A 16,396-nucleotide genomic window follows, 5' to 3' on the forward strand; every position below is an offset into this window, starting at 1 on the left:
CGTTCTGCCAAAATGCCAGAACGCAGACAATGTGTTCTTGTGCGAGTTTGAGAGCGAGTGTGTGTTTGTAACTTGTTTTTCTCTCTTTGTGTGGAACAAACCTTAATATCACCTTTGTCAAGAGGACAAGAGGCACGAAAACCCCGACGATGAGCGTCGAGTGTGTTTTTGTGTGAGTGCGTGCCTCGGAGGTGAGTGTCGGCAGGCGGTGCCTGGGAGAGGAGCGAAGTGGGAAGGGGGGGGGGGGTCCAAAAGGGGGGGCCAGTCTGTTGCTAAAGGGAGGTGGAGATTTACTATCCCACCCAGTCAAAGTGTCTCGCTGGAGCTCTGAAACACACACACACACACCCCAACACACGCAAGAACACACACTCCCCAGGAAACCGTGAGCCATAATGCGACGGCACCTCGGAGCAGACGGCCGCCTTTGCTCAAACCAAGAGGGGATCCGGCTGCCGCTTTGATAGCGCGTTAATTACTCATGTGATGTGATACAGATGTCTGGGGGCTTCAGCTGAAAGTTTGCCTGACGCTTTCCAAGGGGGCCGGGCGGCAGACAATTTTATAAGAAGCGGTAGGTGAAAAAAAAAAAACCGGCAAAAAATGTATTTATTATTGATGCGCAGATCAGTTTGCGTGCTGTCACGGGTCCCGGCGGGCACGGCGCTGATGCTAAACTGTGATGCTACTTGAAGGGCTGGCTGCTAAATAGTTCTTTGTGTACTTGGTGACAGGCGGGACTTTGAAACAGGAACGACTCGGGGGCGAAGGAGACGCGACATGATGCAAAGGGCTTTAACCGTCAAGCTGACAGCTTTTTAAAACTTTACCTACTCTTTTCACGTGACAAATGGTGGAGTCTGTCGCGACTCAACCACCCCCCACCCCCGCGTGGACATGTTGCATTGATTTAAATGTGAAATAGAGTCATCAGGAAAAGGCCTTTTTAGTTGAAGCTTCAGTGTTTGTTATGGACTGTTGACTGGAGATTAACCCAGCAGTTAGTCATAAACTAAATGAGTATTTTTTTTAATACATTAATTTTTCGCGTGTTAAGTGTGTTAGGGATACAGGTGTCACCAAAACTGACGTGCGTCAAAATATCAATTTTGTTTTAAAAGATGTGAGTGCATTGGTACACAAACTATGAATTGATCTCAATATAAAGAAAAATCGGTCAAGAATCGATCAAAAAGTTACCAATAGGTATAAAGTGGTTTCATGGCCATGATGATTTGTTGTTTCATTGACTTTAATCAACTTGAACAGTTTTTGGACTTTGGGGAGTTTCGCATGTTGGTGCCTGTTAACTAAGATGACAAAAGTTCATTCATATCGGAAAATGGTCTACTTTCAACAAGACACTCATTTCCTCACGCTCTTGAACTGAGCCGTGTCTTATCGAACCAAATCGACTCGTAGACCGTAACACATTCGAATTGTATTGAAATCCAAATACCTGTCTTCAATAAGAGAGATGCACTTTTTACATAATTGTCTGTATCCCTGGTTAAGATGCGTTTAAAGTAGGGCTGTCAAAGTTAAAGCGTTAACTCTGAAGATTAATCTAAATTTGCTTCACTCAGTTAAATATTTGAACTCACTTAACTCAGTTTGATTTACTTCAAAACTAATTTGCATACTTTGCAAATATTCTACCATACCAGCTGTACATTTTTAGCACATCATCTCAAAACAAAACACCGAAGCTCAAGTTATCAATGGGCCTTGCAAATTAACACTACTGGAGTGTTGCTGCTTTTGGGCAGTTTTGAGAAATGTAGGAAAAATGCCTGGAAAGATGCCTCAGGTTAAATCATATTCAAGAATCAAAGAATGATATTAGAATAGTCTTTGAATTAAATTAACTTAATATTTTTTTATTTTTGCATTAATTCCAAGACATTATTCAAGTAAATATCTGGTACAAGCTTCACAAAAATAGTAGTTGAAAAATGTGATTAATCACATTTAAAATTTTGAATTATTTTGTGATTAAATAGTTAAAAAATTTAATCACTTGACAGCTCTAGTAAAAACTTTGAAATAAATGTAATTTTCATTGCAGAAGCATCCTCTCATGCAAAAAAATTGAGACATGGTTCAGCGGACCCAGAATCAAATTCCTCCCAGGGCCATCTCTGTCCCCAGACTTCAACCCCATTGAAAGCTTGCAGAGTGAGCTAAATAAGAGAGTGCAGAAGAGAGGCCTCAGGTCGCTGGATGATTCAGAGAGTAAAAGATTAGGTCCTCTTTTGTTTTGCACCAGGGGTGCAAATAATGGTGGCACACCTGATTTGATGCAAAAGCATTATTTCTTAATGTGGAATTTTTTTTTCTGCTGAAATTTTGGGAAAAATCAATTAATTTATTCAAAACTAAAACCATCTTAAGCAAGGGTGCCAATAATTTTGCAGTATATATATATTTTTTGTTTTCAATCAAAACAAAACATTTGCTTGTGTTTTGATTAGCTATGATGAACACTTGTTGCCCATTTCCTGACATGCGCCAGTAAGTGAATCAAAATGAATGTTTATGCAATTTCTACACTGTCAATTTGAAACAATCTTGTTTTTTTTATATAGGATTTCGAATAATTGGTTTCATTGATTAAACAAAATAATGGACAGGTTATCCAATTATTAAAATAATCATTAGTCGCAACCCCGATATTTCTACATATGTACAGGTGCAACTGTTCATTGACAAGTAAAAATTATCGATAACTATTTATGATAACCAATGAATCGTTTAGCTACTTAATTTAAAATTGTCCAACTGCGAAGAATTTTTCACTAATAGTCTGATTTCTGCAGTCCTCCGTGAAAGCAGGCTGAATTTCTTCGTGTCGATTCAAAATAAAACACCCACACACATCCATATCTATCCCAGCTGTCTTCGGGGCAGTAGGTCCACCCTGACATGGTTGCCTGCCAATCGCTGGGCACACGTAGACAGACAACCATCATCACAATCATACCAAGGGACAATTTAGAGTGTCCAATCATCCCACCAAGCATGTCTTTGGAATGTGGGATGGAACCAGAGTACCCGGAGAAAACCCACAAACTCTGCAAGTGCTGACCAGTGAACCACTGACGTGCACACATAGACATACAAAATAGTGGAAGAAAGTATAGAGCTGATTTAAGCTCATTTTTTTTGCACCACAAAAATATGAACAGGGGGGGTGTAGACTTTTTAAAAACATATAGTAGTTATGTTTTTTTAGATTTTGCTCTGGTTTCACTTTTCAACTTGTGTCTGTTTCCTCTCAAACCTTTTTCAGTCCAACTGTATTTCCAAGAAGTATTCATCACAACACAAACAGCCAGAGACAGAGCTTATCAAACTGCCCTGCTATACAAAAAAAAAATGTTCCTTCATTTAAAGCATGCAGATGCACTATTCTGCGGATTGAAAAAAAAAACGTTCCTCTGTGTGTTGCTGTAGTGATAACTGGGGAGTGGAATCAAAGCGCAGACAGCGTTCCACGATGGGCGGCACGGCCTTGCATATACTGCTGCTAATGGCCTGTATGGCGGCCAGAGGAATGTGCCAGATAAACAGCGCCGGAGTCAAGGAGGAGGACCCTGGGCCGGGATATCTCCAGCACTCCTCCACCCTCAAGCCCAGCCCCGGGCCGCCGGCCCACCCGGAGGCCGTGGTGTTGTCCAACGCCACGGTGGTGAGGAGGCCCGTGCCGCCGCCCATATGCGTGGTGAGGACCACCATCAACGGCTACTTCAAGTACATCAACACGGTGATCTCCGTTCTGGTGTTTGTGGTGGGCCTGGTGGGCAACGCCACCCTGCTGAGGATCATATACCAGCACAAGTGCATGAGGAACGGGCCCAACGCCCTCATCGCCAGTTTGGCCCTGGGGGACCTCATCTACATTGTCATCGACATCCCCATCAACGTATACAAGGTAGAGTTGGTGTCACATCCGCCGCAGGTGTGTCAAACATGTGGATGCAGAGCCGTTGGCTACTCCAAAATCTTGAAAAATTCTTCACTATTCAGCTTGCAACCTTTAACAGAACGCTGTTGCGTAGCAGTTTATCATAAAAATGAAAATAAACAACATAGAACTGCTTAATTGATTGATTTAAGGATATTTAATAAATTGAAGCTGAACAATTTTAAAACTTTCATTTTTCTGTATATGGCTCTTCAACGAAAAAGTTTGGACGCGCCAGATTGAGACAAATGGAGCTGCCAACAATTGGAAACCAATTACTCAAGTCAACTTTAGTTTTAGAACATTAACAAACACACACAACCGCACACATATAGGTAAAACAAAGTGCTGTACATGATAAAATGAACAATCTAATTCAATTAAAAACAATCCCTCCCCCAAAGGTCAAAAATAAAGACTCAATCCAGGACAATCCCATGATGGTGTTCACCAGAGCTGGGCACTTGACCCTTTTTTGTTGGTCAGTCTCACGCCCTCCGGCTGCAATATCGGCACCCTTCCAGCCTCGACCCGCCGGCATTATTCATAAAGATTGTCGGCACCGACCTCGTCCCCCCCAAAAAAAAAATATCTGTGCATGACGCCGCCGGGGAGAGATGCTAACGGAAGATAAATATTTCAAGATCGTTAGCTGGCTAATTCACTATTCAATTGCACTTACTTTATTATGTACTTATTATGGTCTTATTTGTCTCCTTCTTCTTCGTCTCATTCTTCTTCTCCACGAACGTGCCCAATGTGTCAAGTTTGATGTTGATAAGTCAGCAAATCTCACACACTCGTGCTGCCTTATTCAACTTCTCTGTTGCAACTACTCCGCATTTCACTTAGAACATTTCACTCACTCCGTAACGTGAGCTAATCACCTTTGTGTGCATTTCAGGGACCGCATGAAAAACATAAACTCAAGGAATATTATTCAATATAATTAAGTAAGTATGCACAATCGGTAGTGCCGCTTTTGACGTGTTCGGAGGCAATTTTTGTCATTTGCCCATTTGGCCGCGACCACATCACATAGACCAAAATCCAATTCTTCCCGTGATTAATTGAACCCTTTTTTAAAATTTGTCACCCCACCCGCCCCCCACCTCAAAAATCAACTACTTGCGAGCAGTTTTGCCAACTGAGTATTCACACTTCACTGTTTCAGCCAAACAGTTATACGACATTTCGTGAAATATTGTTTTAAATATCTGCGGTATATATTTGATAGTGGTAATTACGGATATTTTTTTACACTACTTTTTGCCACTAAGGCAACATGCTTCTCTACTTGATTCACTGGTAGACCACCATATTATGAGGAATTTGGTTAAGTATTCTTTGAAATCACATTATCGATATAATCGGGAGTGGAGAGTGTGTGGCATTGATGTCAGCAACCCGGCTAATTATCTTAATAAGGGAAGCTGCAACAGCTGTGTGAACAAACTTTTAATTGCTTGTATACAAAAAGTCAAGTCTCTGCCCACTCATCAAGAGTGAAATTACACAATCAATTAAATCTTGTGAGCAGCCTAAAACAGGACAGACGGGAAAGGCTCGGCGGGGTAGGGCGCAAACAGACGGGAAAGTGCAATCAGTCGGGCCGCCGTTATCTTCTCCCCGCCCCCCTCGTGTGGCCACATGGGTGATGAGAGGTGTTGGGATACGCTGGGCTAAAATAAACACTTCAGCCGCACATGCGTGTCGCCTTGAGCTGACCTGGGACATTAGTCACTATCCTTATCTGGAGGCTTTATGAAAATAGCCGCTGCAGGAAGATAAATGATTTTTTTTTTTTTAAAGCAAAAGAGAAAAAAAAAGGAATGGTTTGTTGATCCCTCCGGTCTTGTTTGATTTGACTACAGCCTTGTCGTAATCCCTAGTCAGTATTCTTTTTATGTTTATTCAAGATTTATTTATTTTTTTTGCTACTTGTAATGTTATACTCATGTTAACTAGAGAACAACCACAAAAATGACATTTCAAATTACCTCAACACTGATGCTAATTTTTTTAGCTGACCTATGGTGGTTTGGATTGTGATTGTTAGATACACACCTTGTAATTCTCGTTTGTGTTTAATTTTAAAGTCAACGTCAACTGGAAGTGGCGATAAATAGCTTGAAGTAAACATTTGACCACTTTTTTGAAGAATACCTCACTCTCCACCAAGCTGTTGTTGCTGTTTGTTTCCACCATCTAATGCTTGTAATTCAGATTTTAGCTTGCGATTATGAAAATCAGTGCGGTTATTTTTGAGCCACTGCACATTAAAATTCTCAGTGCCACTTTTTTTTCTTACATTGCAAATAGAATAGTTTTTCTACAGCCTGCAGATGATTTTCCACCTCTCAAATTAAAATGTAAATGTCAACACGCCGTACTATTTTTTTAATATCAAAATGCCGCCATTAATTTGCTGCATTCAAGTGCAGTCAACCATTAAACAATTCTTTTGGAAACCAAGAATGTTAGATAAATCTGCTCACGATTAAATCATCCAGTCAAAAACATTAATTATAACAATTATACTGTATTCAAGAGTCTTTCATGAAACCTGTCTGACCCAAATTGTGTACAAAAAAATCCACTCCATAGCGGTCCCACTATTTTGTGGATTTTATTTTATATATACAGTTAATTGTGTGGAGTTCCACTACCAAACATTAGATGGCAGAATACTTATTTAGTTTGAGTGTAAATTTGAAAGAATGAAACAGCAAGTACGGCATTTCAACACAGTCCAGTTTTGTTGAAAACAACAGAACATTATCAGCTATAATCCTGCTTTTTAAACCTACAGAAAGTAACGGCGATAGGTTAATATTTTACATCCTTGCTGTGGATTATTGTAGGACAATATTTTGTGTTATCTTCTCAATATATTATGCTCATTTAAATGTGTATTATTTTATGTGTTTGAAGAAATGATGTGCCTCAAATGCTATATAACATGCCCGGAGTGTCTGACAACAGCGTATATGACTGATAAATTTAAAGTCTGTCGATGGGAATAACAAAATCAGACAAAAACCCCACTCTCGCTAAAATGGTTAAAAAAAAAAGGATAAAAAAACGGCCAGCACTGAGCTCCAAGGGTTAACGCTTTCAGGATTCTAAACGCACAACGAAGTGTCACAGTGACTCTTTAGTGTGGGGGGGAGAAAGGAAGCGGACAATGCTCAAACAATGACGTCTGAACCACTTTAAAGCCTCTTCTATGACCTCTTCGTCGGGGATGTTACGACGAAGCTCAAAATAATCAAGGCACTTGCAGAGTAAAAACAATGACCCAAGTGCCTTTCTTCTCGCCGGTGGGAAAACTTAAACAGCTGGTGTAAACAATAGGAGGATCCAGGAAGCTACAACGCAAGGTTCTTCCCTTAAGCCTAATGCATCTCGTATCCCCTTGAAGGAAAAGTGCCAAGATGACAAACGGCATCTCAAACGCATCTCCATCGCGCTGGGCTTTAAGAGCTCCATGTGATTTTTGAACAGTAAAACAGGATGTGTCGGCTATCAAATGAGACATTAAAAGTCCGCTCGGTAATGGGCAAAGGCACTGGGAAGCCATTATGTTTACAGGAAGTTGAAAATTGAGGAAAATGGTTCATTGGTCGCAGGGCCATACTAGTTTGGGATAGTTCATTATAGTTTGTGTTTATTTTCTCTGAGTGCTGTTTTTTTTTTTTTAGTTCACTTTCAGTTAGAGTGCAGAAGAGAGAACCTTTTTTAGTTTTAGTGTTAGTTTTGTTTTGTTTTTAAATATACGGAGTGTTTGTCGAATGCAATATAAAACAAGGTCACTAAATGTCGCATAAGTTTAAATAAACTAAATTTCTCAAACGACTGACTTTCCATTTTTTGTACAGACGCACAGCAGTACTGAAATAAATACTTTTTAAACGACGAGTCCATGAATGACATTAAGTGACAAAAACAAACACTAGGTTTTAGTTAGTTTTATAAAGGTGAGACTTAGTTTCAGTGAGATTCTTTTTCTTTTAAGCATTTTAATTTTTAGTTTATTTTGTTAACCACAAATGCTTTCTTCAAATTCAAATTTCGTCAGACAGAATTTTGAACACATTTCGTGCCACAAGAAAAAAAAACTAAAACTATTGGCGAACGTTTGGCCAACATTTTGCGATTATTTGTGACATTGATTGAACCCTGACATCAACACACATTTTGCTCCCTTTGCCAAAAGTCGCAAATGTTCGCCGCTCATTGGGATAGGCTTTGTACAAGATATTTTTGAAAGAGATTATTTGTACTTTTAGTGGTTGTTAATAAAAAATTTGCTGACAATTTAGAGTACTGAATGAACTTAAGATGCATGTTTTTGGAATGTGGGAGAAAGTTGGAGTACATTGAAAAACCCACGCAGGTACAAGGAGAACATGCAGGCCCTCTTGATTGTGAGGTGCACATACTGACCACTAGTCCACCGTACTTCCTGTGTTTTGTCCAAATTATCTTCAATCTCTAGATTTAACATCTGACCCTAAATTATTGTTGCACTGGTCAACATTTCAGTCTGCCAATCAAAACACAACATAAAAGCGCCTTCCCACAGTGCAACACAATTGTCCAGAATGTCTTGCTAAAATCAACAATTAAGATTCAAGTATCGAATCCAACCCCTGATTTGGTGATTACGAGGTTTACATCATTGTTATTTATTTTCTTTTCTTTTTTTTTCTCCTCCAGCTACTGGCATCCCGGTTTCCATTTTATGACAGCACCTTCGGTTTGTTCCTGTGCAAGCTGGTTCCTTTCCTGCAGAAAGCCTCAGTGGGGATCACTGTCCTGAACCTGTGCGCCCTCAGCGTTGACAGGTCAGTGTTTGGAGAGTCGGAGTTGAACTCACATGAGCATGTTTAGACGAAAACCGGTTTGCAAAAATGGGAGTTTTTGTATTTTCACATGCAGACCACAGCGTTATATCGCTGCTTATTGGGAGCTGCAGAAATGACTGATGACACTGGAAAATACATGCCAGGCAAGTATCACGCAAAGGGCTACCAAGTCCATGTCCACAAGGTCCAAAAGTGACATTTCAATACTTTAGTACTGAAATGAAGAAGAAATGACAATGTGATTGCTTTTCTTTGCAAATGAGAGAAGGAAACAACAGGGAAGAAATTCAAAGTGAAGTGTGACAAAGTGAATGCATTCTGCAATTTAATACAATATAGATTTTACTAAAAATATTTTTATTTTATTTTTTTTTTCATTTTTTTATTTTAAGAGGTCGATGTGAATTAAGAAGAATTAAAGAGGGAGCAATTGTGTTATTTTATGATTTTTTTTTTATGCGGGGGGGTCATTACTTGTTAGGATCCTTGGACTAATTGCGCATTATTATGCGGGGGATGATTCATGATTGTTTTGTGTTTGTTGGAAACTTCCATTACAGATTAATGGGTCGCTATTTTTGCATTAAGTACATGAAATATGCATCACGGATGTAACGTATAGCGTCAAAAGCAGTCTTAAGAGTCAATGCGGTGAGGTCAAGTTCCACTCTGCCCGTGGTCGTTAATAGAACCCCCCCAACGGAAAAAAAATAATGACGGCCGAGTACGGCAGACACAACCGACGAGATAAGAGGCTCTCTGAGGCTCTCGTTTAACGACCTTCTATTATGGGAAACAGAGATGATGCATTTGAGAGCTTGTTTTTGCAAAAGTTGGTTCGATAAAAAAGATGAAGGGAGGGTTAGTTTAAGGTCAGGGTTATTGTAAGTCCCCAGGAAATTAAAGATGGAGTCTGTAGTGTAATGTGAACAAATACAGTTTACTTGAGTAGATTTTCCAGATATCTCTAATTGAGTATTTATTTTTTCACTTTTACTCTCTATTTGGCCACTGATAACCGTACTTTGTATTGATTTTGGTCAAAATAGGTTTGTTACTTTTATCAGCCTTTGCAGATGACTACTGCTTTAAAAAAAAAAGTTTCACAACTGTAAGTAGAGAGATGGAAAGTCAAACGAGGCTGATATTTTTGGGGACCTAATCAAAGGCACAAAAAAATCTGAGAAATAAAATTTCCCCCTTCCACATCCTGAGGGGGAATTGTTCAGTGTAAAAACTGTTTCTGGTCTATCTAATCAGAAAAAAATAGCTCCTGTATATAATTGCCATTTACTGTCGTCCTTAAGAGCATTTCAGATTTTGTACTTTTTTTACTCAATAGGCTTTAAGGAGATGAATCTGTACTTTTACCAGTCTTTTTTTTTCTTACTCAAATATCAGCACCGCACTTGTATGTTTCAATATTAGAAGATGATGGAATAAAGGGACAGATTCGTTTAGCGCTTTGTAAAATATACATGCCGCCATGTTGTCGAACAGAGATTCAAATGCGCCATGAAAAATATATTGTTTTGTCCATGAAATCTTGATGCGTGATTTTACTAAAACATTTTCGACAAGCGCCTTTCTATTAATGAAACAAACAAGCAAACAAGCCGACGGGTGGACCCCCCTCCCCTTCTCCACCAAAGACGGAGGCCAGGGTCTGTTCAGCGACGTCACATAAATAAATATTAGATATTTTAAATAAACAATTGATCATCTTTCCACATGGATTACTGAAAGTTTGATGGGGCCGTGCTGACTCGACAATTTATGCTGCTGCTGTTTGGTGAAAGAGAGAGAGTGAGAGAGCGAGAGAGAATTTGTTAGCTATATCAAGACAACATCGACAATGAATGACTATTTTTGGATAATATACAGTTACCTAAATCCTAAACATGAAAAGGATATGGATGGGGACAGAGAGAAAAGAGACACGCAAAACTGTTCAGAAGATTTCTTGTATTAGTGTTTATTAGGTTTTTCTTTTTTTCAAAAACACTTCATTTTAATTTAGTTTTAGTTGGATTTAGTATTAGTTTTTTTTTTTTTTTTACATTTTTTACTTGTGTGCAAAATTAGAAAAAACACCATGGAAAGTACTCTTTAGTAAAGAAAATATTTTAAAACATTTTAATGATACAGCGGCACGTTTACTGGTGAGCACGATGGCCTCACTGTGCAGCGGTGCAGGGTTCCTGTGTGGAGTTGGCATGTTCTCCCCCGTCGTGCCCATGTGTGTTTTCTTTGGTTTCCTCCCACATTCCCAAAACATGCATGTTTGGTTTATTGAACACTCGAATGTACATGTTACAGCCTCTAAAGTAAGATGCATGCATGCAAAGACATGCCAAAATGTGCCACACACAGACTTATCTCCTCGAAGTGACGTTATCTGCTGGCTCTTTTTTATTGGCTGCTGCTTGATGACGTCGCTCTGCGACACACATTAAGAAGATTTCCACTCCCAGACAACTCTATGACCTGGCTGATTGTACCTTTGCCTAATATGCTAAATTATTCTTGTTAACATAAGCCAATATTGGGATAAAAATTAAAACATTAGCATAGTTATTAGCCAACGGTCCCTCGTAATTGTCCAGTGCTAGGCTTGTAAATCACGTTCCTCTCACAACCTGCAGCTGTCTGGTATTTATTATTCGTTTTGCAATTTAAAGTTAAATTTGTTGTGTAAATATTTAGAAAGGTGGGAAGCATGTCAGGGGGGTCGCAAAGGCGTAATTGATGTGTAAACCCCCCCCAAAATAAAAAGAATAATGTTAAAAAGTCAACCAAAAGTTCTGCTCCCCATTAAGGGTGATAAACAAGGGATTAGTGTATATTAAAAAAGGCTACATCGAATTTCCAACCAGCTTTGGTACATATTTGGACCAAGGTGTGGATCAAGAATTAAATCAGATCTCCGTTTCTTCCCGTGTTGCAGGTACAGGGCCGTTGCATCTTGGAGTCGAGTGCAAGGCGTCGGGATCCCACTCTTCACAGTCATGGAAATTCTCTCCATTTGGGTTTTGTCGATGGTGTTGGCCGTCCCTGAAGCCGTGGGCTTCGACATGGTCAGCTTCAACTACCGGAACGAAACCCTGCGCACCTGCATGCTGCACCCCAAGTCAGACTTCATGATGGTAGGTCGCTATCCCACTTTTATCATTTCGACTGTTTCGCTTTTGATTCAGGGCCAAGATGTGCTTGGTCTTAAAGAAAGCAGCAAAAGTCTTTCACTTTAACTAGACAAAACATTTTAAAAGAAGATAAGAGGTGCTCTTACTTGCATGTATTGACTGTTAAGAATTGGAAAAAAAAATGGTATCCACCGACTCTACTGTGCTTAGTTTTCGAGTTGATTGTCGGGTGTGTTTTTGTTTTCCTCCGAAGGACATAATTGAGTACAGGCCTGGTACAATTACCAAGACCTGAAACCTGAAGCCACAAAAACCAGAGGCCAAGTGCAGATATAATCCATATGCAGCCTAATGGAATAATCACTCTCAGAGAGTAGAAACAACATACCGTACTTACGTCTTGATAAAAAATACAAATAAAAACAAAAAAACAAGCGTCACAATGGATTATTAGTCTATCGACAGTGCTGGGATTTATTACAAATTACAGGACTCAAATTGAGGTTATTTGTCTGATGACGTACATTTAAAAACAATTCTATATGTTTCTTACTCGGTCAAAATAGGGTTGGCACTTTTTCAACATTCACAGATGATGACGATGTAAAAAAAAATATATATATATATATATATATATAGATATATAGATATATATATATAAATAATAAATAATACAATTTTAATACATTTTTAAATAAAATTAAAAATAAATAGAGGGAGGTCAAGATAACCTGGGTGAGATCTTGATTGATTGATTCATTGTGATCAGCAAGATTGATGGAAAAAAACAAGTTGCCATTTCACTTTAGAATAATTTCTGCCTCCTTTGGCAGAATAACTATGAATAAAAAGTGTAACCCGACTAAAATGCATGTTTCTTCCTAGTTCTATCGGGATGCGAAGGACTGGTGGCTGTTCGGTTTCTACTTCTGCGTACCGCTGACCTGCACCGCCATCTTCTATACTCTGATGACCTGCGAAATGCTCAACAACCGAAACGGCAGCCTGCGGATCGCCCTGACCGAGCACCTCAAACAGGTTGGGCGGACTAATTTCAAATGTCGTTCATTCAGTCAAAAAACGTCTTTTGCACCCCTCAGACCTCTTAATGGCCTACCTTCTCATGTCTCCGTTGATCTCCCGCGTATCCCGCGGGTAGAATTCAGTAAAAACGTCTACAGGTGCCTCCAACCCTATCATTTGCTTTTCTGACTCTCTTGGTAACCTTAGTCCAGGGGTTCAACTTCTTCACACTAAGTAAAAATAAATAGAGTCCAAGTGAACGAAAATGCATCAAGGGAGTACAGGAATGTAAACAGGAAAAAGGTGTTGGTGTACAGTGAGTAATTAGATGGTCAGCAAAATGGATAGCTTGAGAGGTTGCTAGCGGAGTAGCTGGCTTGGTAGTTAGCAAGATAGTTAGCTGATAGATAGCAATACAAAAACAGGTAATCTGTAAATTGCTTGAGATAATCGGAAAAATGCGAGTTCGCATGATAGATAACCAGCTCTAGAAATTGCTTGCAGAAAATGTGCCTACATACGAACCATGATAGTTAACATGATAGTTCAATTCCTCAAGGCATAACAGCACAATATTTAACACAATAAATAGATGATATGGATCCAGTAGATGCCCTTTGAGAAAGCTAATTTGATAGTTAGCGATGTACAGTGGATCGATGGCAAGACAGATAAACAGCCAGTTGTAGGCTAGTTAGCTTGATAGTTTTATATATATATATATAAAAAATAAGTAGCTACATACCAAGAAAGATCATTTATGAAATGAGTACGTGTTAAACCGAAAGTAAATATATTTTTGGATAGCCAATGAACCCCACAAAAGAGAGACAATTTCTCAATATAAAGAACACAGAGCACAGTCTTGTGAACTCACTCCACCTAAGAACGTACACAAAAACATTCTTCCTAAGAACGCTTGTCTCTTGGAACAGCTATGAACTTTTTAAGTTACCTCCCAGGACTGTGATGTATTTCTGTGGTAGCAGCATGAAATGCATTTGGGATATGTTCGAAACCAAGTCTTCACATGTACCCAACCGATGTATCCTTGGTTAGCTAGCTGACAAGAACAACATCCGGCTGGTATTCTGTACATTCTTGGTTTAATTGTACTTTCAATTGTAATAGTGCTTGGGCCGTGAGTGATAACGTTTCACGAGATCACAAGGACATAAGAGCAGACAAAAATGGCATTTAAGCCATGGCTAGTTTGGACGTCATCTTGGGAGAATAAAACTTTGGATTGTCAAATTCAACGCAGATCCTTTTATTGACCACTTGCTTGTCCGTCTCTAACGTGCTTTACAGTATTAGGAAGCCTTGCTGCTCTAATGGGATAGCATCATGTTTTCCCCCCCTCACTGCAGAGAAGGGAAGTGGCCAAGGCCGTCTTTTGCCTGGTCCTGATATTCGCCCTCTGCTGGTTCCCGCTTCACCTCAGCCGGATTTTGAAGAAGATGGTTTACTATCAGAATGACGAGACGCGCTGCGAGCTGTTCAAGTGAGTTGGGGAGACCACTATGTACCATGGCCCTGAAGCTATGCAGCATGTTTTAATTTGACTTCATGGACTTGCAGCTGAAGTTTATGTTTTTTTTTTTTTTTTTTTTGTTTTTTACTGTATTTCCAGCTTCCTTTTGGTTATGGACTACCTGAGCATCAATCTCGCAACAATCAACTCCTGTATCAACCCCATCATCCTCTACTTTGTCAGCAAAAAGTTCAAAAATTGCTTTAAGGTAAAGTACTTACCGGTACTCTGACTGATAAGTGAGATATACAGTAAACTGGGAACACCAAACCTCAGCAAATGCCGTCTAGATTTTATAGAGTGCAGCTGCTCTACCTGGAGAGTAGACTGATGCATTGGGATCGCTGTTTATTATTCTTTTTTTTGCATGACCATAAAATGCTAATGAAGTTTGACACAGAGCTAATGATGGTGCATATGCATGATGTACGATAATTTATGAATTCACATTGTTTTTATTCTACTGAGAACTGTCAAAGAGGGGAGGGAGCCTGGCTGGAGACAAAACATGTGTCAAGGCAAGCCTAGCCCAAGACACAGGAAGACCTCTTTTCAAATCATCTCCTTTGCTAAAACGCTCTCTATCTTCTCCCCACATGTTCCCCACAGTCGTGTTTGTGTTGCTGGTGCTATTCGGACAGCCAGCTGAGCAGCATCGGCGCAATGAACGGCACCAGTGTCCAGTGCAAAAGCCCTGAGCCCAACAACCTTCTGCCCGACCGCAGCCTGCGGAAAGACAGCGACTGAACACTTGGCACTCAGACACTATTCTAAACAGTTAGCCTTCCAAAATATACTATGCATTATTATGACACTTTTTTCAGAAATATACCAGGACTACTGATACGGCCTTGCATGAAACTGGCAGAGGCACCGAGGAAAAAAAATGGTTCCACACGAACGGACAAGTTGCCTGGTGAACTTCGTCACGGGATGCATTTGAACTGAATTAGCATCACGATTCCAGTTTAAAAAAGGGCAGGACAATGTGGCACAACGGAAAAGAAGACAACCAGCTGTCAGAGGAAATGACGGGAGATGAGCGCTCGCGTCCATCCCAGGAGTCGGAAAACAGGAAAGCGTGTTAGTGGCGATTAATTCTCCATCGAACACGCCCGTGGATGTACTCATTATTCATTTAGCCTCATTGTGTCATCAACTTTTGAGCTTAAAGTCGCTTGGCATTTTTGAATATTTCACAAACGAACGGTCACAGAGAGTACAATGTGGTGATGACAATATACGTATGATATTTAAGCTCATGTAATTCACAAAACATGTACCCGGATGTCCACTTTTGTAAAGTGCTTTATTTGGCAGTTTTAGCAAAGCTTAGTCAATGAAAACGGCAGATACATTCGAAATACAGCCATCATCTCCATATTCACCGTTCAGCAATCACAAATTGGAAAATTTTGGGGTGAACCTAACATCGCCTATTTTTTTTTTTTTTTTTTAAATTTTTTTTTAAGTCAGTCCAAAAAAAGAGCAAGAATACGGTCGATGATGAGATTGTTAAAAGACTTAATTTGGTAAAAAAAAAATCTTCATGGCTGATTTCCTTGTGGAAATGTGTAGACGTAAACAAAGAAAATCTCTCTTGTCATCTTTTGTGGCTCTGTGGTGACATTTTATGTTTAAAAAAAAACAGACGTAGATGTTTAAAGTTCCCAGTTTGCCATTCACCTGAGCAAGAAGAAAGTATTTTTGTGCATTTTGTCAAATATGCGGATATAATGGATTACTAAAGGTAGTACAAAGTAGCTTGCAACTCATTTGTGCTACAGGAGTAATTATCATTTTTAAATAATTGCTGAGCTATTTGTGAATGAGCACATTCACTATTTTCCCCTGAAAT

At 39.6% G+C, this 16,396-nt stretch overlaps 1 protein-coding gene across 1 annotated transcript; it reads left to right on the forward strand.

Annotated features, from left to right (window-relative positions):
* Positions 1-360: 360 nt before the first annotated feature.
* Positions 361-15,984, forward strand: ednraa (endothelin receptor type Aa). The gene is made up of 8 exons (XM_088303312.1): positions 361-574; positions 3,457-3,934; positions 8,690-8,817; positions 11,786-11,984; positions 12,867-13,019; positions 14,375-14,508; positions 14,638-14,746; positions 15,148-15,984. Exons 2-8 carry the CDS (start codon positions 3,500-3,502, stop codon positions 15,283-15,285), a joined length of 1,296 nt encoding a protein of 431 aa, XP_088159438.1. The 5' UTR covers positions 361-574; positions 3,457-3,499; the 3' UTR covers positions 15,286-15,984.
* The last annotated feature ends 412 nt before the right edge of the window (positions 15,985-16,396 follow it).

This window comes from Idiotropiscis lumnitzeri, chromosome 8 (genome assembly GCF_059441095.1).
Source record: "Idiotropiscis lumnitzeri isolate Australia: NSW breed Sydney's pygmy pipehorse chromosome 8, RoL_Ilum_1.0, whole genome shotgun sequence".
Lineage (NCBI taxonomy): Eukaryota > Metazoa > Chordata > Actinopteri > Syngnathiformes > Syngnathidae > Idiotropiscis > Idiotropiscis lumnitzeri.

Bases quoted from the DNA above. Each gene is read 5' to 3' on its own strand.
- ednraa (XM_088303312.1), top strand. From the start codon at position 3,500: ATGGGCGGCACGGCCTTGCATATACTGCTGCTAATGGCCTGTATGGCG. The intron at 3,935-8,689 runs GTAGAGTTGGTG...TTTCTCCTCCAG, and splicing joins TCCCCATCAACGTATACAAG to CTACTGGCATCCCGGTTTCC. The intron at 13,020-14,374 runs GTTGGGCGGACT...CCCTCACTGCAG, and splicing joins TGACCGAGCACCTCAAACAG to AGAAGGGAAGTGGCCAAGGC.